Source organism: Danio rerio, chromosome 13 (genome assembly GCF_052040795.2).
Source record: "Danio rerio strain M-AB ecotype USA chromosome 13, GRCz13ab, whole genome shotgun sequence".
Lineage (NCBI taxonomy): Eukaryota > Metazoa > Chordata > Actinopteri > Cypriniformes > Danionidae > Danio > Danio rerio.
Genome location: NC_141033.1, coordinates 20130046 through 20147169, shown reverse-complemented (window position 1 = coordinate 20147169; position 17124 = coordinate 20130046). Strand labels below are relative to the sequence as shown.

The 17124-nt window shown below is 37.0% G+C and overlaps 2 protein-coding genes and 1 long non-coding RNA gene across 9 annotated transcripts in view; 1 reads left to right on the top strand and 2 right to left on the bottom strand.

The window, feature by feature from the left end:
- vdac2 (voltage-dependent anion channel 2) overlaps window positions 1–17124 on the top strand; it is a 732443-nt gene that overhangs the window by 24928 nt on the left and 690391 nt on the right. The window lies entirely within an intron of this gene.
- ccar1 (cell division cycle and apoptosis regulator 1) overlaps window positions 1–17124 on the bottom strand; it is a 68790-nt gene that overhangs the window by 16612 nt on the left and 35054 nt on the right. For 5 of the 7 annotated variants that reach the window (NM_001145599.2, XM_087278335.1, XM_087278336.1 and 2 more), the window contains 6 exon segments: window positions 17–235; window positions 3724–3915; window positions 4001–4189; window positions 6507–6590; window positions 7576–7786; window positions 8559–8725. In NM_001145599.2, coding sequence (NP_001139071.2) covers window positions 17–235; window positions 3724–3915; window positions 4001–4189; window positions 6507–6590; window positions 7576–7786; window positions 8559–8725 — 1062 coding nt within the window. 7 annotated transcript variants of the gene reach the window in all.
- LOC147841029 (uncharacterized) lies at window positions 9680–17061 on the bottom strand. Its single transcript, XR_015505912.1, has 2 exons — window positions 14828–17061; window positions 9680–9906 (listed from the first exon to the last, which is right to left on the bottom strand). It is a non-coding gene; the product is annotated as an uncharacterized LOC147841029 (long non-coding RNA).

Here is a 17124-nt window from a genome sequence, read left to right as displayed (position 1 = left end):
TGAAGTACGTCCTCACCTTCCTCTTGTCATCTTCCTCTCTTATTCTCTTTGCGACCGGCTCTCCATTGTCTTCATCTCTTTCTTTCTTTATATCCCTTCTTTCGGCCTCTTTTTTAGCTCTCTCTTTTTTGTCCTTCTTCTCATCCTTGGTTGGAAGAGAAGCGAGAGCTTTGTAAATCCTGTAGCCGAAGTCTCGTTGAAGCATTTCGTTGAACAATTCAGCAAACAATGACACCTGAAACAGAACAAATGACCAGTGCTGTTTATGCCTCGTCGCGGCCAGATATTAACAATTGTTTTCTCACCCAGTGATAAGCACAGTGAAGTAAAGCACAGATAAGCAAAATTAACGTTAAAGTGAGCCGCGTTCGTCTGACAGGTCCATTTGCGCTAGCACCCTCCCAATGGATATTGGATAAGAAACATAAAACTACCTCATTGAAACTTCAAGTGATTTTTCAAGAGAAGTTAAAAGCCTACAAGTCTTTGGATGCCAACAAGTTTGTTCTGTGTGGTCATGTGCAAGAAAATGTTCCATGATTACCACATTCAAAACTTTGTAGTGCTAAAAACCGAGGTTCTGCCTAGCCATAGACAAGGAAAGACAACAGAGCTATACAAGGCCTGGGTAATCACCAACAACTGCATTCTGACAGCAAAATGCACCTGTTCTACAGGGTATGTAAATTTCCATTTTTACATTTCATTCTAAGCATTCAGTGTCCACAGTTTAATTCACCATATTTAACTGTTTTTGCTGAAATTATTGCTGCAATCCAAAACGAGTAATGTGTATGATTCAGCATAGCGAGAACTTACCTGACATAACATGAGAGTCGAGCATGTTTAATTATGTCCTCACTCCATACAGCTATTGTGATGGCTGTTAGCCAAAGACGTCTGCAGTTGGCATTAAAAGCAGTGTGGTGTATGGTAAAATTTCAGGTTTTAATTTTTGACTTTCGAATTTGGCATCCTACCGCACAACATGACATGTTTGCTATTGCAACTATTCTTTTTTGCGCGGCTGAACCCGTGTGATGTGTGACATAGGTTGGTAATTCCTCTATTGGATCAGCACTGTAAATATTGCAACAACATAATGTGGACTAAAAACCTTCAGCTGTTGCTGCAATTTCAAAGTGCAGATATGGTGTAAACATCCCTTTATCACATTCAGTTAAGTTTAATTTAAACAATTAAAAGCATATTAGCCATTAAGCAAAATCACAATCTCTTTAAGAGAAATATGCTTAAGTGCTCTCCTAGGCTTCAGGTAAACACCATGTGGACGCTTCCCTGCTTCAGCCTATATAACCCGGTGAGCAAAAAAACAATGCAGTCCTCTGTAGCAGCAATAGTGTTGTCCCGGTACAGAACATTAAAAACGTCCATTTCCCGCTAACATGTAAGTGCTGCTGAGTGTGTTCTTAAACACAGCTGATTTGCCATATTCACCAGTGCTTAACAGAAATGACTGTGATTGGCCTTGAAGGTTCTCAGTTCACCACTCTTTACCGAGCGCAAACACAAATACAAGGACACTTGCACTCGTACGTGTTTTGTTTGCACTCGGTAAACATTGGTGAAGTTCAGTGAACTGATGACCTTCATTCCTTATCATTTCTGTTGAGCATTGATCAATACTATGGCAGGTCAGCAATGTTTAAGAATACGCTAAACAGTGCTTTAATGTTAGCTGGAAATTACATTTTTATAAATTTCAGTACCGCATTTCAGTATCATGTCACGTTTATATACTGAAAGAATCAGATTAGTTATCAGTTTTAAAATGGCATTTAAAACGTGTGTTTGGAAAAGAAATTGTTAGTGCCATTTGCCTTAACTTGGAAGTGAAAATGAGCTCTGATATCCCTTTTTATTTTCACTATGCATTCAGAACGGACCTTCGGGTCACTCGGACGGCGGTGAAATTATAGATTTGTGTCACTTTCTCTACGCTGATGTGATATACAGCTTGGTACACAAAGTCCCTGTGTTACTCAGGCAATACTTCCGGGTTTCTTCCCACCGCAGCCTCGATTTTGCTTTTGAAGGTTCAAGAATCCATGGAGTACTTTTTTGGGGATTTTAACAGATTTGTGTGTGTTGAGCATAAGCCAAGACAACGTTAGCCCCTTACAGCTTTAATTGTGGGGAAACTGGATAATTTTGAGCTTTTGTCAGCTAATTTAAGCTTCCAGGATTAAAAACATTTTTGTCAAGCTAGAAGAACTAATGATTAGGTGAGACACGGGTTGTATATGTCTGTTTCCATGATTCACGGGGTTTGCTGCATGTTTTTATCCGCAATGCTGTCAAGGCGATACAGCATTTTTGCCGGGAAAGCTGTAGGAGAATTGGAGAATTGCGGACTTTGTCTTTAATCAGTTGAGTTTGTTACAGTCTATGGTTCGTTTTTCAGACACATTCATTCCATCCATCCATAATCACTTACAATGTTGTAAAAATAAATATGTTGCTAATTATATATACTTATATGTTGTTGCAAAACAAATTTAAGTTATCACAGCTATTCTTACACTGGCTATTTAATTTACAATACATTAATATTACCTATACTAAATAAAAGTGGTGTAAAGTACTACGTTAAAGTACTAAGTTGTTTTAAAAATATGTACTTTTACTTACATTTTTAGTGCTGTATTTGTACTTTTCCTTTGCTACTTTCCTTAAACCTGCAGTGACTACTTTATTTTTTCTTGTCTATGGGGATTAGAAGAATCAGTCCTGTTATTCCTGTCCAATCAATTTGCACATAGAAGGTAAATCGTATCATAATGAACTACCTCAAGACATCGGCGATTTATTATTGCAGCAAAAGTGTGTAAGAAGATCCAAAATCTTTACACACATTGATCCAGAGACTGTTCAGATGCATGTCACTGATGAGAAGATGACAGATGTGTACTATATGATGTGCGAAATTGCCTTAAACACCCAGAAAGCACAAGACGTAAACATGGGTTGTGGGGACATTGCATTTTGTTTGAAAATGAAAATCGCATTAACGTCAGAACTCAACGTCACTGTCCGACTTAAAACCAACCAAATATCAACGTCTAATGATGTTACAGCTTGACATTATGTGAATGTTATCACTATAACGTCTATCAGACGTTAGATTTTGGTAGCCATAGCTGATGAATAAATGTCAGTATTAGACATCAGTATACATTGGTTTAAAATGTTAGCTCGATGTTGGATTTTGGTCACTTTCTAACAACCTAAAATCAACAACATTTGACGTCGTTATTGGACATCAATAAAAAGTTGTCCTTAGATAGTGGCTAGACATTGAATATTGGTCATCTGACGCCACAACCTAAATCTAACCTAATAACAAGATGCACACATTCACATATTACATGTAAATGCATCAGCTTTTTACAGCGTAATACTCACTACTCTTGAGTACTTTTGAATGGTCTACTTTTTACTTATACTTTGAGTAATATTTATAACAGATACTTTTCCTCTATTTGCACTACATTTTTAGGCAAGTAATGATACTTTTACTTGAGAATGATTTTTCAGTACTTTTTCCACCACTGCTGAATACTGCACAAAACAAATGTAATTACCACAAATTTGATCTGTACTGTGCACTTTTATGGCTTAAGTATCATGATATGTATTGTATCAGAACATAATCATCAAATAAAAGTAAAATTTTTCATAACACTTTAAAGTGAATCTTACCTCAAAAGAGTGCTCTTTATTATCCTCCAGCCGGTAGTCCAGCAGCACACTCAAGGACATGATGCTGCAGTCAAATTTGCCATTTTTGGCAGCCCAGTTGGGGTGTACAATAATGGTAGGCTCATCTGGCAGAACATAACGTCTCTCTCTGCGCTGGCGTTCCTGCTCCTCTTGACGCTTCCGCTCCTCCTCCTAAAAAGAAAGATTTGATTCATGTTCTTATGCGTTTGATTGGTCAGGATGCCTGTAAGAGCGCAATACTCTGATCTGCTCTCACCTCTCGGTCATCCTCCAGCCTGCAGGACTCGTCCTCCTCCACACTAGGAGGTTCAGGCTTCTCAGGCTCCTTTGACTCCTCTACCTGCTCCTCCACCTTCAGCTGCTTGGTGAGGCGAGCAATCAGCTGCGACTTCAGCCCTTTGGAGCTCAGTGAACGGCTCTCCAACTCCTTACGCAAATCACTGACCTGTGAGAAAATGTGATTCATGGGTAAATATTTGCAGATATTCAATATTTCAATATATTTTGAAAATAAACATGCACAATATTAATATCGTGATAGTAGTAGTATAATAATATCGTAATTTGCAGTGGTGTTCATAAGAGCCTCAAATGCTTGGAGACTTCATTGGTTGTGAAAAAATAAATAAATAAATAAATAAAATACAAAATCAAATACTGACAACAATAGATAAACATACTGTACATCAGGGCTATTCAATTAGTTTGTCATGGGGGCCGGTTCATGAAAAGCACCTCAAAGGAAAGGCCGAAGAGATAAGACTAGCTATATGAGTGATAACACAACTGCATATAAGAGCCCATATGTTGTATTTTTCCTTAAGACACTCACATTAGATTTTTCTACATTAAAATGTTAATATATTGTATTTTGAAACTGCATAATATCCGTGCATTGTAAAATAGTCTTCTTTTTTTTTTTTTTTACAAACATTCAAATGTTGTATGTCAGAGCAAAACAAAAGCAGTGCATTGCTGAAGCAGGCTTTTTTTACATTCAAACACATTCATATGTTATTTTTAGAAATGTATAACAATTAGGGATTTAGATGTTATTATTAATAACTATGTGCATATGTCTGTTTAAACACACCCAAAACCCAGACTTTCGGTCCGCTTCAAATCACGTGTACAGAATGTGATTGGGATACAGCGTCTATTTATCACTATGGAGTGCGTCAGCTGACAGTCACGCACCATTATATGATTGTTTTGAGGATTGCATATGAAGGGGAGACGGCATCTGTAATGAAAAGGAAGGGAATACCACCGTTTTTATATTTATTTCAAAGTGTTATCATGCCTAAGCAAAGCGAAAGCACAGACCAGACTCACGTTTAAAGGTTCACGAAACCCTTGAGTACTTTTTTATTTTTTTAACAGATTTGTGTGTGTTGAGCATCAGTTAAGACAATGTTAGCACCTGTTAGCTTAAATTGTGGGAAAAACTGGATAATTTTTAGCTTTTGTCGGCTAATTTCAGCTTCCGGGTTTAAAATCATTTTTGGGGCGGGATCAAAATCGGCGACGTACCGCAGACATGCAAGTGCATAGTTGACGCGTGGTTTCTCATTATTATTCATAGCGGAGTTTTATTCTGCTATGAGAAGAGCTTGCTTGTTAATTATTCATAACTGCGCGTGCTTTCCGAAGGCAAGGCAGACCTGCCAGTGCCAAGCTGTGAGACACGGACCCATGGCACGCTGTATTTAGTCGTTCATTAAGGGTCGAATGTGTTTGTTTTCATGATTCACGGTGTTTGTTGCATGTTTTTTTCCCGCGATGCTATCAGGGCCGATACAGCAAGGCTGTGTGTGTGCAGCAAGCATTTTTGTTGGGAGAGCTGTACGAGAATTAGAGAATGGCGGACGTTGTCTTTTATCAGGGGTTAGTTCACATTAGTTCACTGCTGTGTTTGCCTAATCCTCTAGATTACCAACAGGGCTAATGGTTAAAATAGACAAGGCAAGAGACCTGCTGCACTGAGTCTGCATTCAGACCTATGATTCAGACCCAGGGATTAAGGGAAAAGTCCTCATTTATAGTGTTTATATGAACACGGTTTTCTTTATAATGATATAAATTGTGGTTGTGTGTATGATATTACAAATAACAAATGTAGCAGGGCATTAAATTATTATTTATTTTTTTGCATTTTGACTTTTTAAACTATAAAATCATGCGTCTCCTTCACGGTTTGTGTCTCATTTTGTGAACCGACAAACAAAAGTTGTTTGTTCCCCTCCTTCTCCCCAGCTGGCCACGCCCACTCCTTCCCTTTGCTCGCAGAGCTCCATGCCCATTATCATGCATCTTTTGAAAAAATTCTGAGGTAGACCTGAACCAAAAGTGGGGGGGTGCCATGACCTTTTAAGAGCAAGGGGCGGCCCCTGGTGGTTCGCGGTATGGGTTGAGTATAGGGAGGCCACGCTTCAGAGAAAGACTAAAAATACGGGAGAATCCCAGGAAAAATGGGAATGTTGACAGGTATGGCGTTGTGCAAGTCACTCCTTCCATTGGAAATTACAAACTGACACCCTAAGCTTATTGGCATTCCTTCCAAGGCGCGCTTAGCAGACACAGTTTAATAAAACTATAGGGCTTCATACCAAAACTTTTTTATCATTATTGACAATGGTGTTTGGTCAATAAATATCAATACCGATTTTATCGCCCAGCCCTATATTTTACAGTGTCTATAAAAATGATAGGAGCCCACAAATAGGAATACAGAAAAAACAGATATATTACAAAAATCTCACCTTCATAGATTTAGGATCAAGTTTAGACCAGTGAGTTGGTGTAGTGACTTCCTTTGAATCATCTTCATCCTTATCCTCCTCCTCCTATGGGCGTGGTGTAAGAGAGACAGGGAGAGAAAAGACAACAGCGTGTTAACACACAACTCCTGGACGCTGACGTTTTCTGAAACAAAAGCTGATCCGTGCAAGAAGCAAGGTCACAACTGTCTCTCATTGTCTCCTCCTACTGAGCTCTTGATTAGGTAAAAAAATTATCCACTGCTAGGATACACGGAAGCTCTCTAGCTTTCAGAAACAGATCCATATCCCACTCATCAGCCAATCAATGCCAGTTCTGTGGAATACAAAAAGATAATCAATGACAGTGGGTTCAAGAGATGGACATGGGACAGATGAGAAGGTCTCCAAACCCTACGTCTACGTTTACTTTTTTGCCCACTCTTTTTTTTAGCTCCTTTCCTTAAAACACCTAGCCAGAACTGTCCTGGGATAAAACAATCTCCCTGGAAAATCACATCCACAAAAGGTCTAGACACAGCGTCCAATCAGAGAACAGTGTAAATAACATAATAGTAATAAAAAAAGAGACAGACAAGAGACAGAACTCAAAAGAGAGTTCAGGAGATATCGAATACTGAACAGGAAACTTAAAAAAACACACACAAACATCAAAAAAACGCAACTGGCTCTCCAGATTCCAGCATTCACTTCCCAATTGGTCTCATAGACTATTGCATCGAAATCAAATCTGATGGATTACATTTGGAAATGTAGCATTCTCTCAATCAGGCCGGAGCTGGAAGCTGTTTTGCCAGTTGCGGCAGGTGTCAAAGTAGGACCTAAGCTCTTCCGCTGTGTGTGAGACTGCGTGACAGAGGGAGAGCAGGAGGAAATGGGGTGGAGGGTCAGGGATGAGACAGGGATGAGAGGAAGAGGGATGGTAAAAGTGGGTTCTGTATGATGCCTGTGATACTTGTCTGTTTCTTTCTGTGCTTTCTGAGTGTTTAGCTTGTCTATTCCTGTGCCTGTGAGAAGCGGAAATGAGAAGAGAGGGATTAGCGTTCAGTGCCTGTTCTCCATCAGCCTCCTTCCGTTCAGCCAAGAGTTTCTCTGCCAGCTGCTCCTTGAGTCCACGCGACAGCTCCTCCCACTCTGAGCGGGTAGGAAGACAATGCCAAACATCCGGGAGAAATAAAACCACTGTCTCCACATGTGCGGGGACTGTCCGCCCTTTGTGAGTCTCCTCAGGGCGGTGATAGCGTATCTCTGCAAAACGATACCTGTCGCAAAGGAAGAAGCGCGTTGGAAAGAAACATTCTGTGAGACATGTCCCATTTCCCCCAACACACACACACACACACACAAACACACACACATACACATACAAAAAGCAGTGATCCCCTCGACCCCCCGAATGACACACGCATGAAAATACAGTCTGTGTAACTCCATGGGGGTTTCTCAGGGTGAGCGGCAGCCACGCATCAGGGAGGTCGACAGACAATATCGACAGCTAAAAAAAACAAATCAACAACAAAACAAAACAAAAAAGACCCTCCCCCTGCGCCAGGCCCCTCCCACCGGCACCCGTCAATCTCAACCGGCTGCTCGTGAAAGATCGCGAACGAACCCCCGGGGGTGTGAGAGAAGGACAGATTCAGACACAGTGAAAGCAAGTTAAATATGTAAGATATTTAACACAAGGCAAAGGTCAGAGAGAACAGAAAGTAACAATGGCGGCGGCGGCGACTCCTCTGGCTCTGCTCTCGGTGCAAAAGAATCAATGCATTCACCACATTTATAGATATAGAGGCAGGACTGCCACACACATTAGCGTAAACATTGCAAAAAAATAACAAATCATGAACACAAAAAGCTTCAAACATGTCAGGAGATACACTGCTGTGTCAAAACCATGCAGCGGGTCACAAATATTTAGATGTTGGGTCTGCAGAGCCTTTTTCATAAATATATTTTTATATATTAAAAGACGAACATATGGAGATTACAAGGAGACGCGTCGACACAAACCGCAAAAGGAGCTGTACTTACCACTGGGTGCATAAACTCAGATCAATGCCTGTCAGAGCCTTACAACAACGTACAGCTGTCTTTATAAGGACTGAGGCATCGTGTTCTGGGTCGGCCCCATCCAAAGAGGGAGACCAGTGACCCCCGATGGCCATGGCCTCGTCCTTGCCCCGCATCCCCACCAGGAACTGAAAACAGAGGAGTTTGAAATGGGTTACCATGCTGGGAGCGATATGAAGATGGAAAATGTGGCAGACACAGGGAGAGACCACATCAGATGAGCTTATTCCACACAGCAAAGCGTTCAGCAATGGAATAGGACAAAGACATCACAGTCAGCTCCCCGACACCATTACAAAACCCCCACATCAAACACAGGAGTGGACAACATTGTTAATGTCAAGAAGTGCAAGAGTGAACACAATAGTTAATAGTTTACAACTACAGGGTCGTGAAAGTAAAAATCCTATTCAGAGACTTCATAGAAAAACTAAACAAGTAAACTTGTATATACACATTTCAGATATATAATATTTTTTTATGTATGTGCTTAAATGTTAAAAAAAAGAATTATATATATATATATATATATATATATATATATATATATATATATATATATATATATATATATATATATATATATATATAAATGGACCAGCAAGCCTGTAGCTATAGATTCCATTCTCTTTTTTTCTTTATTTCCAATTAACTATGCTATACTGAAATTAATACATCATTTACTTCATACTCATGCAGCTCCAAATGATCTTCTCATGCAATGAGAATGCTAGAAAAAGCTACTCATTTAACCAATCTCTTTTCTTCATTAGCAGTACAGTTTTCTTTTGTAAAATGAACAGTAAAAATTCATACCTTAGTTTGGCAAACTTTAAAATTATTACTCAGATTTGTTTTTAGTATCAGAGGCAATAGATTTTCTGGTGCAGATTAGGGCCATGTGATTTGGGGAAAATATCTGACTGTGATTTTTTTGGACAGATATTGCGATTTAATTTTGTAGTCAAGCTTCAGCTCAATAATTTGTAGCTTCTTACTACAAAAATACAAGAAGTGATAGTTGAAAAAAGGAACTGAAAAGATATGAACTTAAAACATTTATTCAAATTTATTTTTAAATATTCAGAAATTAAACACAATTTTTTCTCTAGAGCAAACAGTAAACACAAATAAAATGACCTGACCTTTCTGTAAACAAGTTGAACTGAAATTAGGGAGATAGTGAAGCTTATCATACAAACAAAAAAAAATCTAATAATTCTAAAAATACAGAACACTCAGCAAACTAACATGGCTGAACAACTCTGAAATTGAACTTTGCTCTTGCTTGCTACTAGATTGAGTCTCACTGGACCTCCGTGAAGTTGGCACCCCATAAAAACAAATAATCCCCAAAACTATGACATTCGTTTGTGCTACGTTTGTGCTGATTTGTGCCGCAAAAACGAACGTTTGTGCTGGTTTGGGGTCTGAGATATTAAGCATTATTTTTTTAACCGTGTGACGTCACTCTCCACCCCATGTTGCGCAATTGAACAGCACAGGTCGTTTGTGCTCGGTTTGTGCTGGTTTGTGCCGTTAAAACGAACACGGTATCTGTTCTCCTCTTTTAGATATAAGCAAAATATTTCGGGAGCCGTGACGTCACTCTCCACCCCATTTCCTCCAAATCGCACAAAACTGGTATCATTCGTTTGTGCTCGGTTTGTGCCGTTAAAATAAACACTTTATCTATTTTCGTTGTTTAGATATAATCAAAATATTTCGAGAGCCGTGACGTCATTCTCCACCCCATGTTGTCTAAATCACACCAAACTGGTCTCATTCGTTTGTGCTCGGTTTGTGCTGGTTTGTGCCGTTAAAATAAACACTTTATCTATTTTTATTGTTTAGATATTGCCTTATCAAAACATTTCGGGAGCCGTGACGTCACTCTCCACCCCAGGTTGTCTAAATTGCACAAAACAGGTGTCATATGTTAGTGCTAGATTTGTGCTGGTTTGTGCCATAACAATTAACACTTTATCTATGTTTATTGATTAGATATTGCCTAATCAAAACATTTCGGGAGCCGCGATGTCATTCAGCGCTCCATTATTTCCTCTAAATTGCACAAAACAGGTGTCATATGTTAGTGCTGGATTTGTGCTGGTTTGTGCTATAACAATTAACACTTTATCCATGTTTATTGATTAGATATTGACTAATTAAAACATTTCGGGAGCCGCTACGTCACTCAGCGCCCCATTATTTCCTCTAAAATGCACAAAACAGGTGACATTCTTTAGTGCTGGATTTGTGCTGGTTTATGCCATTAAAATAAACACTTTATCTGTTTGTATTGTTTAGATATTGCCTAATCAAAACACTTTGGGAGCCGCGACGTAACTCTATATTGCACAAAACAGGTGTCATTCAATTGTACTGGTTTTGCCATTTATAAACACTTTATCTGTTTTCCTTGTTTGGATTTAACCAAAATATTTGGTTAGATTTGTGCTGGTTTGTGCCATGAAAATGAACAACAGATATTTATATTTGTGCCCAAATATGTTACTTTCGTTTTTGCTCGTTTGTGCTGCAAAAATATTATTTGTAAAAAAATAATATCAGATCATTAAGAGGTCTCTCCACCCCACTTGCTACATATTTACTAAAATAGTCTCATTTGTGTTATGTGACATATTAAAAAAACTGCAAATAGATGACAGAAGATTGTGATACAATATGAGGCATATTAAATTCATAGGCCTACTTTCCACTGACTGAAAATCATCCACTCCAAAGTTGGCCTCAAACTAAAATATAATTCGTATATTTTTCTTGGAAAAAATATCTTTTTGAAACAAATTTCGTATATAGTTTGTCTCTTTAAAAGCCGCTTTTCCAATCGTTCGGACCCTTTTTTATGCTGAGCTGTTTTATGCTGAGCTGCAAATCAATTTTATTTGGAGGGAAAATTACCTAAATTTAACGTGATGAATGAAAATGATTGGAGGGGAAATAAATGTATCAAAAATTTCATACATTAAGGAAAAATAAACAATGATAATAAAACAATAATAGTGCATTATAGTTGCAGAAATATATTTTTTGAGAGGCCTTGGGCAAAGTAAGCGTGCACTTTCACTAATAAAAAATATAGCACTTAAATTATTTCATTTTTAACAATCAATAAATTACACAGAGGTTTTATATCAAAAGTTGATAAAAATATAAAATATAAATTTTTTTGGTAAAATAACCATTTAAACAATGGCTGTTATTTATTTTAGTATTCAAACATTAAGTACCGATTTTTTTCAAGTGAAATAAGAATGAAAATGAAACAACAGCATATCAGGATGTAAAGCATATATATTAAAGCAATTCCTGGTTGAGATTTTAGAAAATATAGCTACCCAGTATATATTAAAGATCACAGAGAAATTACATGTCCCCAAAAATGTCCAGCTTATATTTAACTGAATTGTATAAATATTGAAAAGTGCTCATTTTATTTTTATTACATTTTTGTTTAATATTTGTTATTTTTTATTAGCAAAAACAATATCAACATTTAAGAATCTATATTTATGTTATTCATTCATTCATTCATTCATTCGACTTGTTTATTGGTGCATATATAGGCTATAATTTAAATTATACAACAGTAACTTGGACAGCTACAGTGCCACTAAAGCTTTCAAACAAAAGTCCAAAAAACTAAAGTTTTAAAGTTTAAATTAATTTTCTCCGGTGACGGCCGACATCACAACACGCCGTATAACTGTCCTTCAGGTAGCCTATAGCCGGCATTAAATTACAAAACAAGCTGTCTGGGCCTTGAATTAAAAAAGTTTAGTTATTTCCTCATTGTTTAAAGAGTCTACAAGTTATTAAATATAAAATAAATATAATAATATTAATAATAATGACAATAATAAGAAGATAACTAAGGATAATTAAAATATAACAAAATATTACATGTTTATCTTTTATTAAACCAAATCAAAATGGTCAAAATAACATCCTACAGCCCGTGATAAAAACGCACAGTGTTTACCAATTAAGTGAATGTAAATATTTTATATGATTGTTGCTATTGTTATTATTATTATTAATTGTAATTAATTAATCAATTATTTATTGTCATTTTATTGCCATTTGGACATTGTTCTTTTACTGTATGACAAACAACACAATCACGAAAACCAAAACTTATCTGTAGAAAACGCATAGCCTATGTGTTTACGTGTGTTATCATCTATTTTTCCCCATAAAATAAATATTAACTAAAGAAGTCCACTAAAGCTGCTTTACTTATAAGTGGTAGGCCTACCTACCACAACAGAAAAGTTTAGGCTGCTAGTTTAAATACGAAAGCAGCCTAATGTGGACGACCAGATGATAAGAGTATTTAAGAGAAAATCGCAGCATGGTTAAACAGGTAAAAAATGTATATTAATACATTTTTATAAAATTAATAAATAAAATAAAAAAAATTATATATATATATATATATATATATATATATATATATATATATATATATATATATATATATATATATATATATATATATATATATAATTTTTTCCTCTATTGTTAAGCATGCTGGCTACTCATATGAGACTAAAAGGAAGTAAATAAGTAAAGCAGGGTTGTAGCCAATTATCTTTATATTGGCCAAGCCCTTTTACTTGGATTAAATCTGTCAAAATGATGTTCGCATCCTTCATGCTTTTTCTAATAATAAAAAAATCTCAGAATAACCTTGGCCTAGGCTATCTAAAAAAAAAAATAAAGCATCTTAGACAAAATTTCTATCAGCCCAAACAAATTTAAATATTTTAAAATATGCGGGTAGCTGATATCATTATCTTTCATTCAATAATAAAAGAAGCAACACTAACGAAACTTTCAGGTACAATCCAGCACAAATGAAACGCACATAACGAGACTATTTTAGTAAATATGTAGCAAGTGGGGTGGAGAGACCTCTTAATGATCTGATATTATTTTTTTACAAATAATATTTTTGCAGCACAAACGAGCACAATTTGTGAGCAAACGAAAGTAACATATGTGCGCACAAATATAAATATCTGTTGTTCATTTTCATGGCACAAACCAGCACAAATCTAACCAAATATTTTGGTTAAATCCAAACAAGGAAAACAGATAAAGTGTTTATTAACGGCACAACCAGCACAATTGAATGACACCTGTTTTGTGCAATATAGAGTTACGTCGCGGCTCCCAAAGTGTTTTGATTAGGCAATATCTAAACAATACAAACAGATAAAGTGTTTATTTTAATGGCATAAACCAGCACAAATCCAGCACTAAAGAATGTCACCTGTTTTGTGCATTTTAGAGGAAATAATGGGGCGCTGAGTGACGTAGCAGCTCCCGAAATGTTTTAATTAGTCAATATCTAATCAATAAACATGGATAAAGTGTTAATTGTTATAGCACAAACCAGCACAAATCCAGCACTAACATATGACACCTGTTTTGTGCAATTTAGAGGAAATAATGGAGCGCTGAATGACATCGCGGCTCCCGAAATGTTTTGATTAGGCAATATCTAATCAATAAACATAGATAAAGTGTTAATTGTTATGGCACAAACCAGCACAAATCTAGCACTAACATATGACACCTGTTTTGTGCAATTTAGACAACCTGGGGTGGAGAGTGACGTCACGGCTCCCGAAATGTTTTGATAAGGCAATATCTAAACAATAAAAATAGATAAAGTGTTTATTTTAACGGCACAAACCAGCACAAACCGAGCACAAACGAATGAGACCAGTTTGGTGTGATTTAGACAACATGGGGTGGAGAATGACGTCACGGCTCTCGAAATATTTTGATTATATCTAAACAACGAAAATAGATAAAGTGTTTATTTTAACGGCACAAACCGAGCACAAACGAATGATACCAGTTTTGTGCGATTTGGAGGAAATGGGGTGGAGAGTGACGTCACGGCTCCCGAAATATTTTGCTTATATCTAAAAGAGGAGAACAGATACCGTGTTCGTTTTAACGGCACAAACCAGCACAAACCGAGCACAAACGACCTGTGCTGTTCAATTGCGCAACATGGGGTGGAGAGTGACGTCACACGGTTAAAAAAATAATGCTTAATATCTCAGACCCCAAACCAGCACAAACGTTCGTTTTTGCGGCACAAATCAGCACAAACGTAGCACAAACGAATGTCATAGTTTTGGGGATTATTTGTTTTTATGGGGTGCCAACTTCACGGAGGTTCTCACTGGCAATACTTTCAGTTGACTTTTTGACAAGATGCTCATCACGCAATTGTGCTCACTCAATTGGCAAGTGAGACTGTCACACACAGACGGCAGTCACGCATTTGCTGTGGGCAGGGGAAATTAAATAATACAAAAACATTTCATATCGCAGCCCCTTGCGATTAGCTAATCGCAACATTTAAAATTGCGTTTGCAATTTGATTTCGATTAATCGCACAGCCCTAGAGCAGATACAGACAAAAAATAAAAAATAAAGTGATTTAAATTACATGATTAAATTTCTTCTGTCACTTTACAACCCTTTACTACCCTACTAAGAATAAAATAAGTTTGGATTGCATTTCTTAACTCCTGTCGCTAGTTAACACACAATGCATTTTTTTCAACACATCCCATCATTTCTAAAATATCAACCTCTACCAAATGGTTTATATGTTGGTTTATTGTAAAAGTACCTGAATTAATACATATACTAAATCATCTTCATTTTTTGAAGTATGCCATAAAATATTTTAGATTCTCATTTAACATGTTTTCTTGTTTATTTATTTTTTTTACAATAAAACCAGAATCAATGTGGTAGTGCAACAGGATTATGTTTGTTGGATTTTTTTTTGTAAACCAACAATACGGTGTGTGTAAACCATTATTTAAAACTGTAAAAACATGGTCAACCATTTGTTAGAGCGGCAGTCAAAGGGATAAATGGTGTGCAGATGACAGTTGGAAGTATCGCACACCAGACATGCATATTTGAATGTTATTTCAAATGAAACTATTCAGATGGCAGTCTGTGGCGAGGCAGAAATATGAAGTGTCCTGAGTCGTTGTTGGGCACCGAAGACAGCCGCCAACTTGCAGCACCGGTGTGCGTACCCTGATAGAAATCTATGTGACACACCACAGAACATCACCGTGCAGCGCATCCGGTGCCTGACCCCCTTATGGCACCTTTAAACTACACTTAGGGCTCTATCATACACTAGTTTCAGCTTGACGCAAGAGTCGGTATGACGTTTTGCACCACACTATTTAAATAGCAAATGCATTTGCGCTCATATGTGCGCCCACAGGCATTCTGGTCTAAAACAGGAGGTGTGTAAGGTGCATTGCTGGCACGTTGCTATTTTGAGGAACTAAAATAGACTGCACAAAAGACCAGCTGAGAGGAGGTCCAGCGCAGAGTGCGTTAGTTGTGTGCCTTGCTTACACATTGCTTAATAAACACAGAATGTACAGCAATACACAAATATCTGTACAACTGAAAAAAGAATTAAAGGAACAAATTATTACAAAGAATATTTTTTCTACATAAATATAAAAACCACTGCCTGCATGCCTTCTTCATCTCTGGGGGCTTTTCATTTTATTCATGACAATTTGCATTTGTATAATGTTATTATTATTAGCAGAATCGTTTATTGTATGCATATTTATATTTGTTTTATTAAAAACAAGCTAAGATTTGCCCACCTGTCAGGTTTTGGACCATATGGGGCATAGCATGTGTATTCGGATATAACTCCATTATTATTATTATTGGATATAAGTTTTTTGACCACACTTCGTTATTATTGTTTATTTTGTTCGTTTGTTGGAAATTAGAACTGAATTTAGAAATAGTTTTGAAACAAATCTTTGCACTTAACATACAAAATTAATTATGTAGGCTAATGGATGTCTTGTGCGTACAACACGTTTCATTATTCATGAAAGAGAGTGAAAGTAAAGAATGAGGAGGCTCATTCTCTAATTCTCTCACTGCAGATAGTAAATAGTAAATGCGCTATGGTGCGACGCAACTGACTCTTAAAGAAAATGGGAGATGAGACTCTGACTGGTTGATTCTCAAAACACACCCATAACTCATTAAGAGAATAAGCTCAACCCTGTTAGACCATGCGCCGCGACGCAAAGCGGATTTTTCCATCCTTAAAATAGCAAAAGTTAATTCTAAAAATCCCCTAATGCTTTTGCGCACAGCTCTTTGGACTTTGTGTCTAGATCGTTAAAATAGAGCCCTAATGTTATTATTTATTTCAAAGCTGGCTGCTTTGGCTCAGTTCAAGCCAAGGCTTAGTTCTCATTATGGAGGAATCTCTGTCAAATAACTGATGAAGAAACTCAATGGGATACTAGCAGTCAATGCTGTGCTCTAATAGCTAAATAACAGCAGAAAACCACAAAAGTAATAAAAAACAATGTTGTCCATTCCTGTGAAACTGCTACCACTGAAGTGCAAAGCAAATGCCATTAAAAAGCCCACAAGTTAGTGATTACATATAATGCAAGCTTAT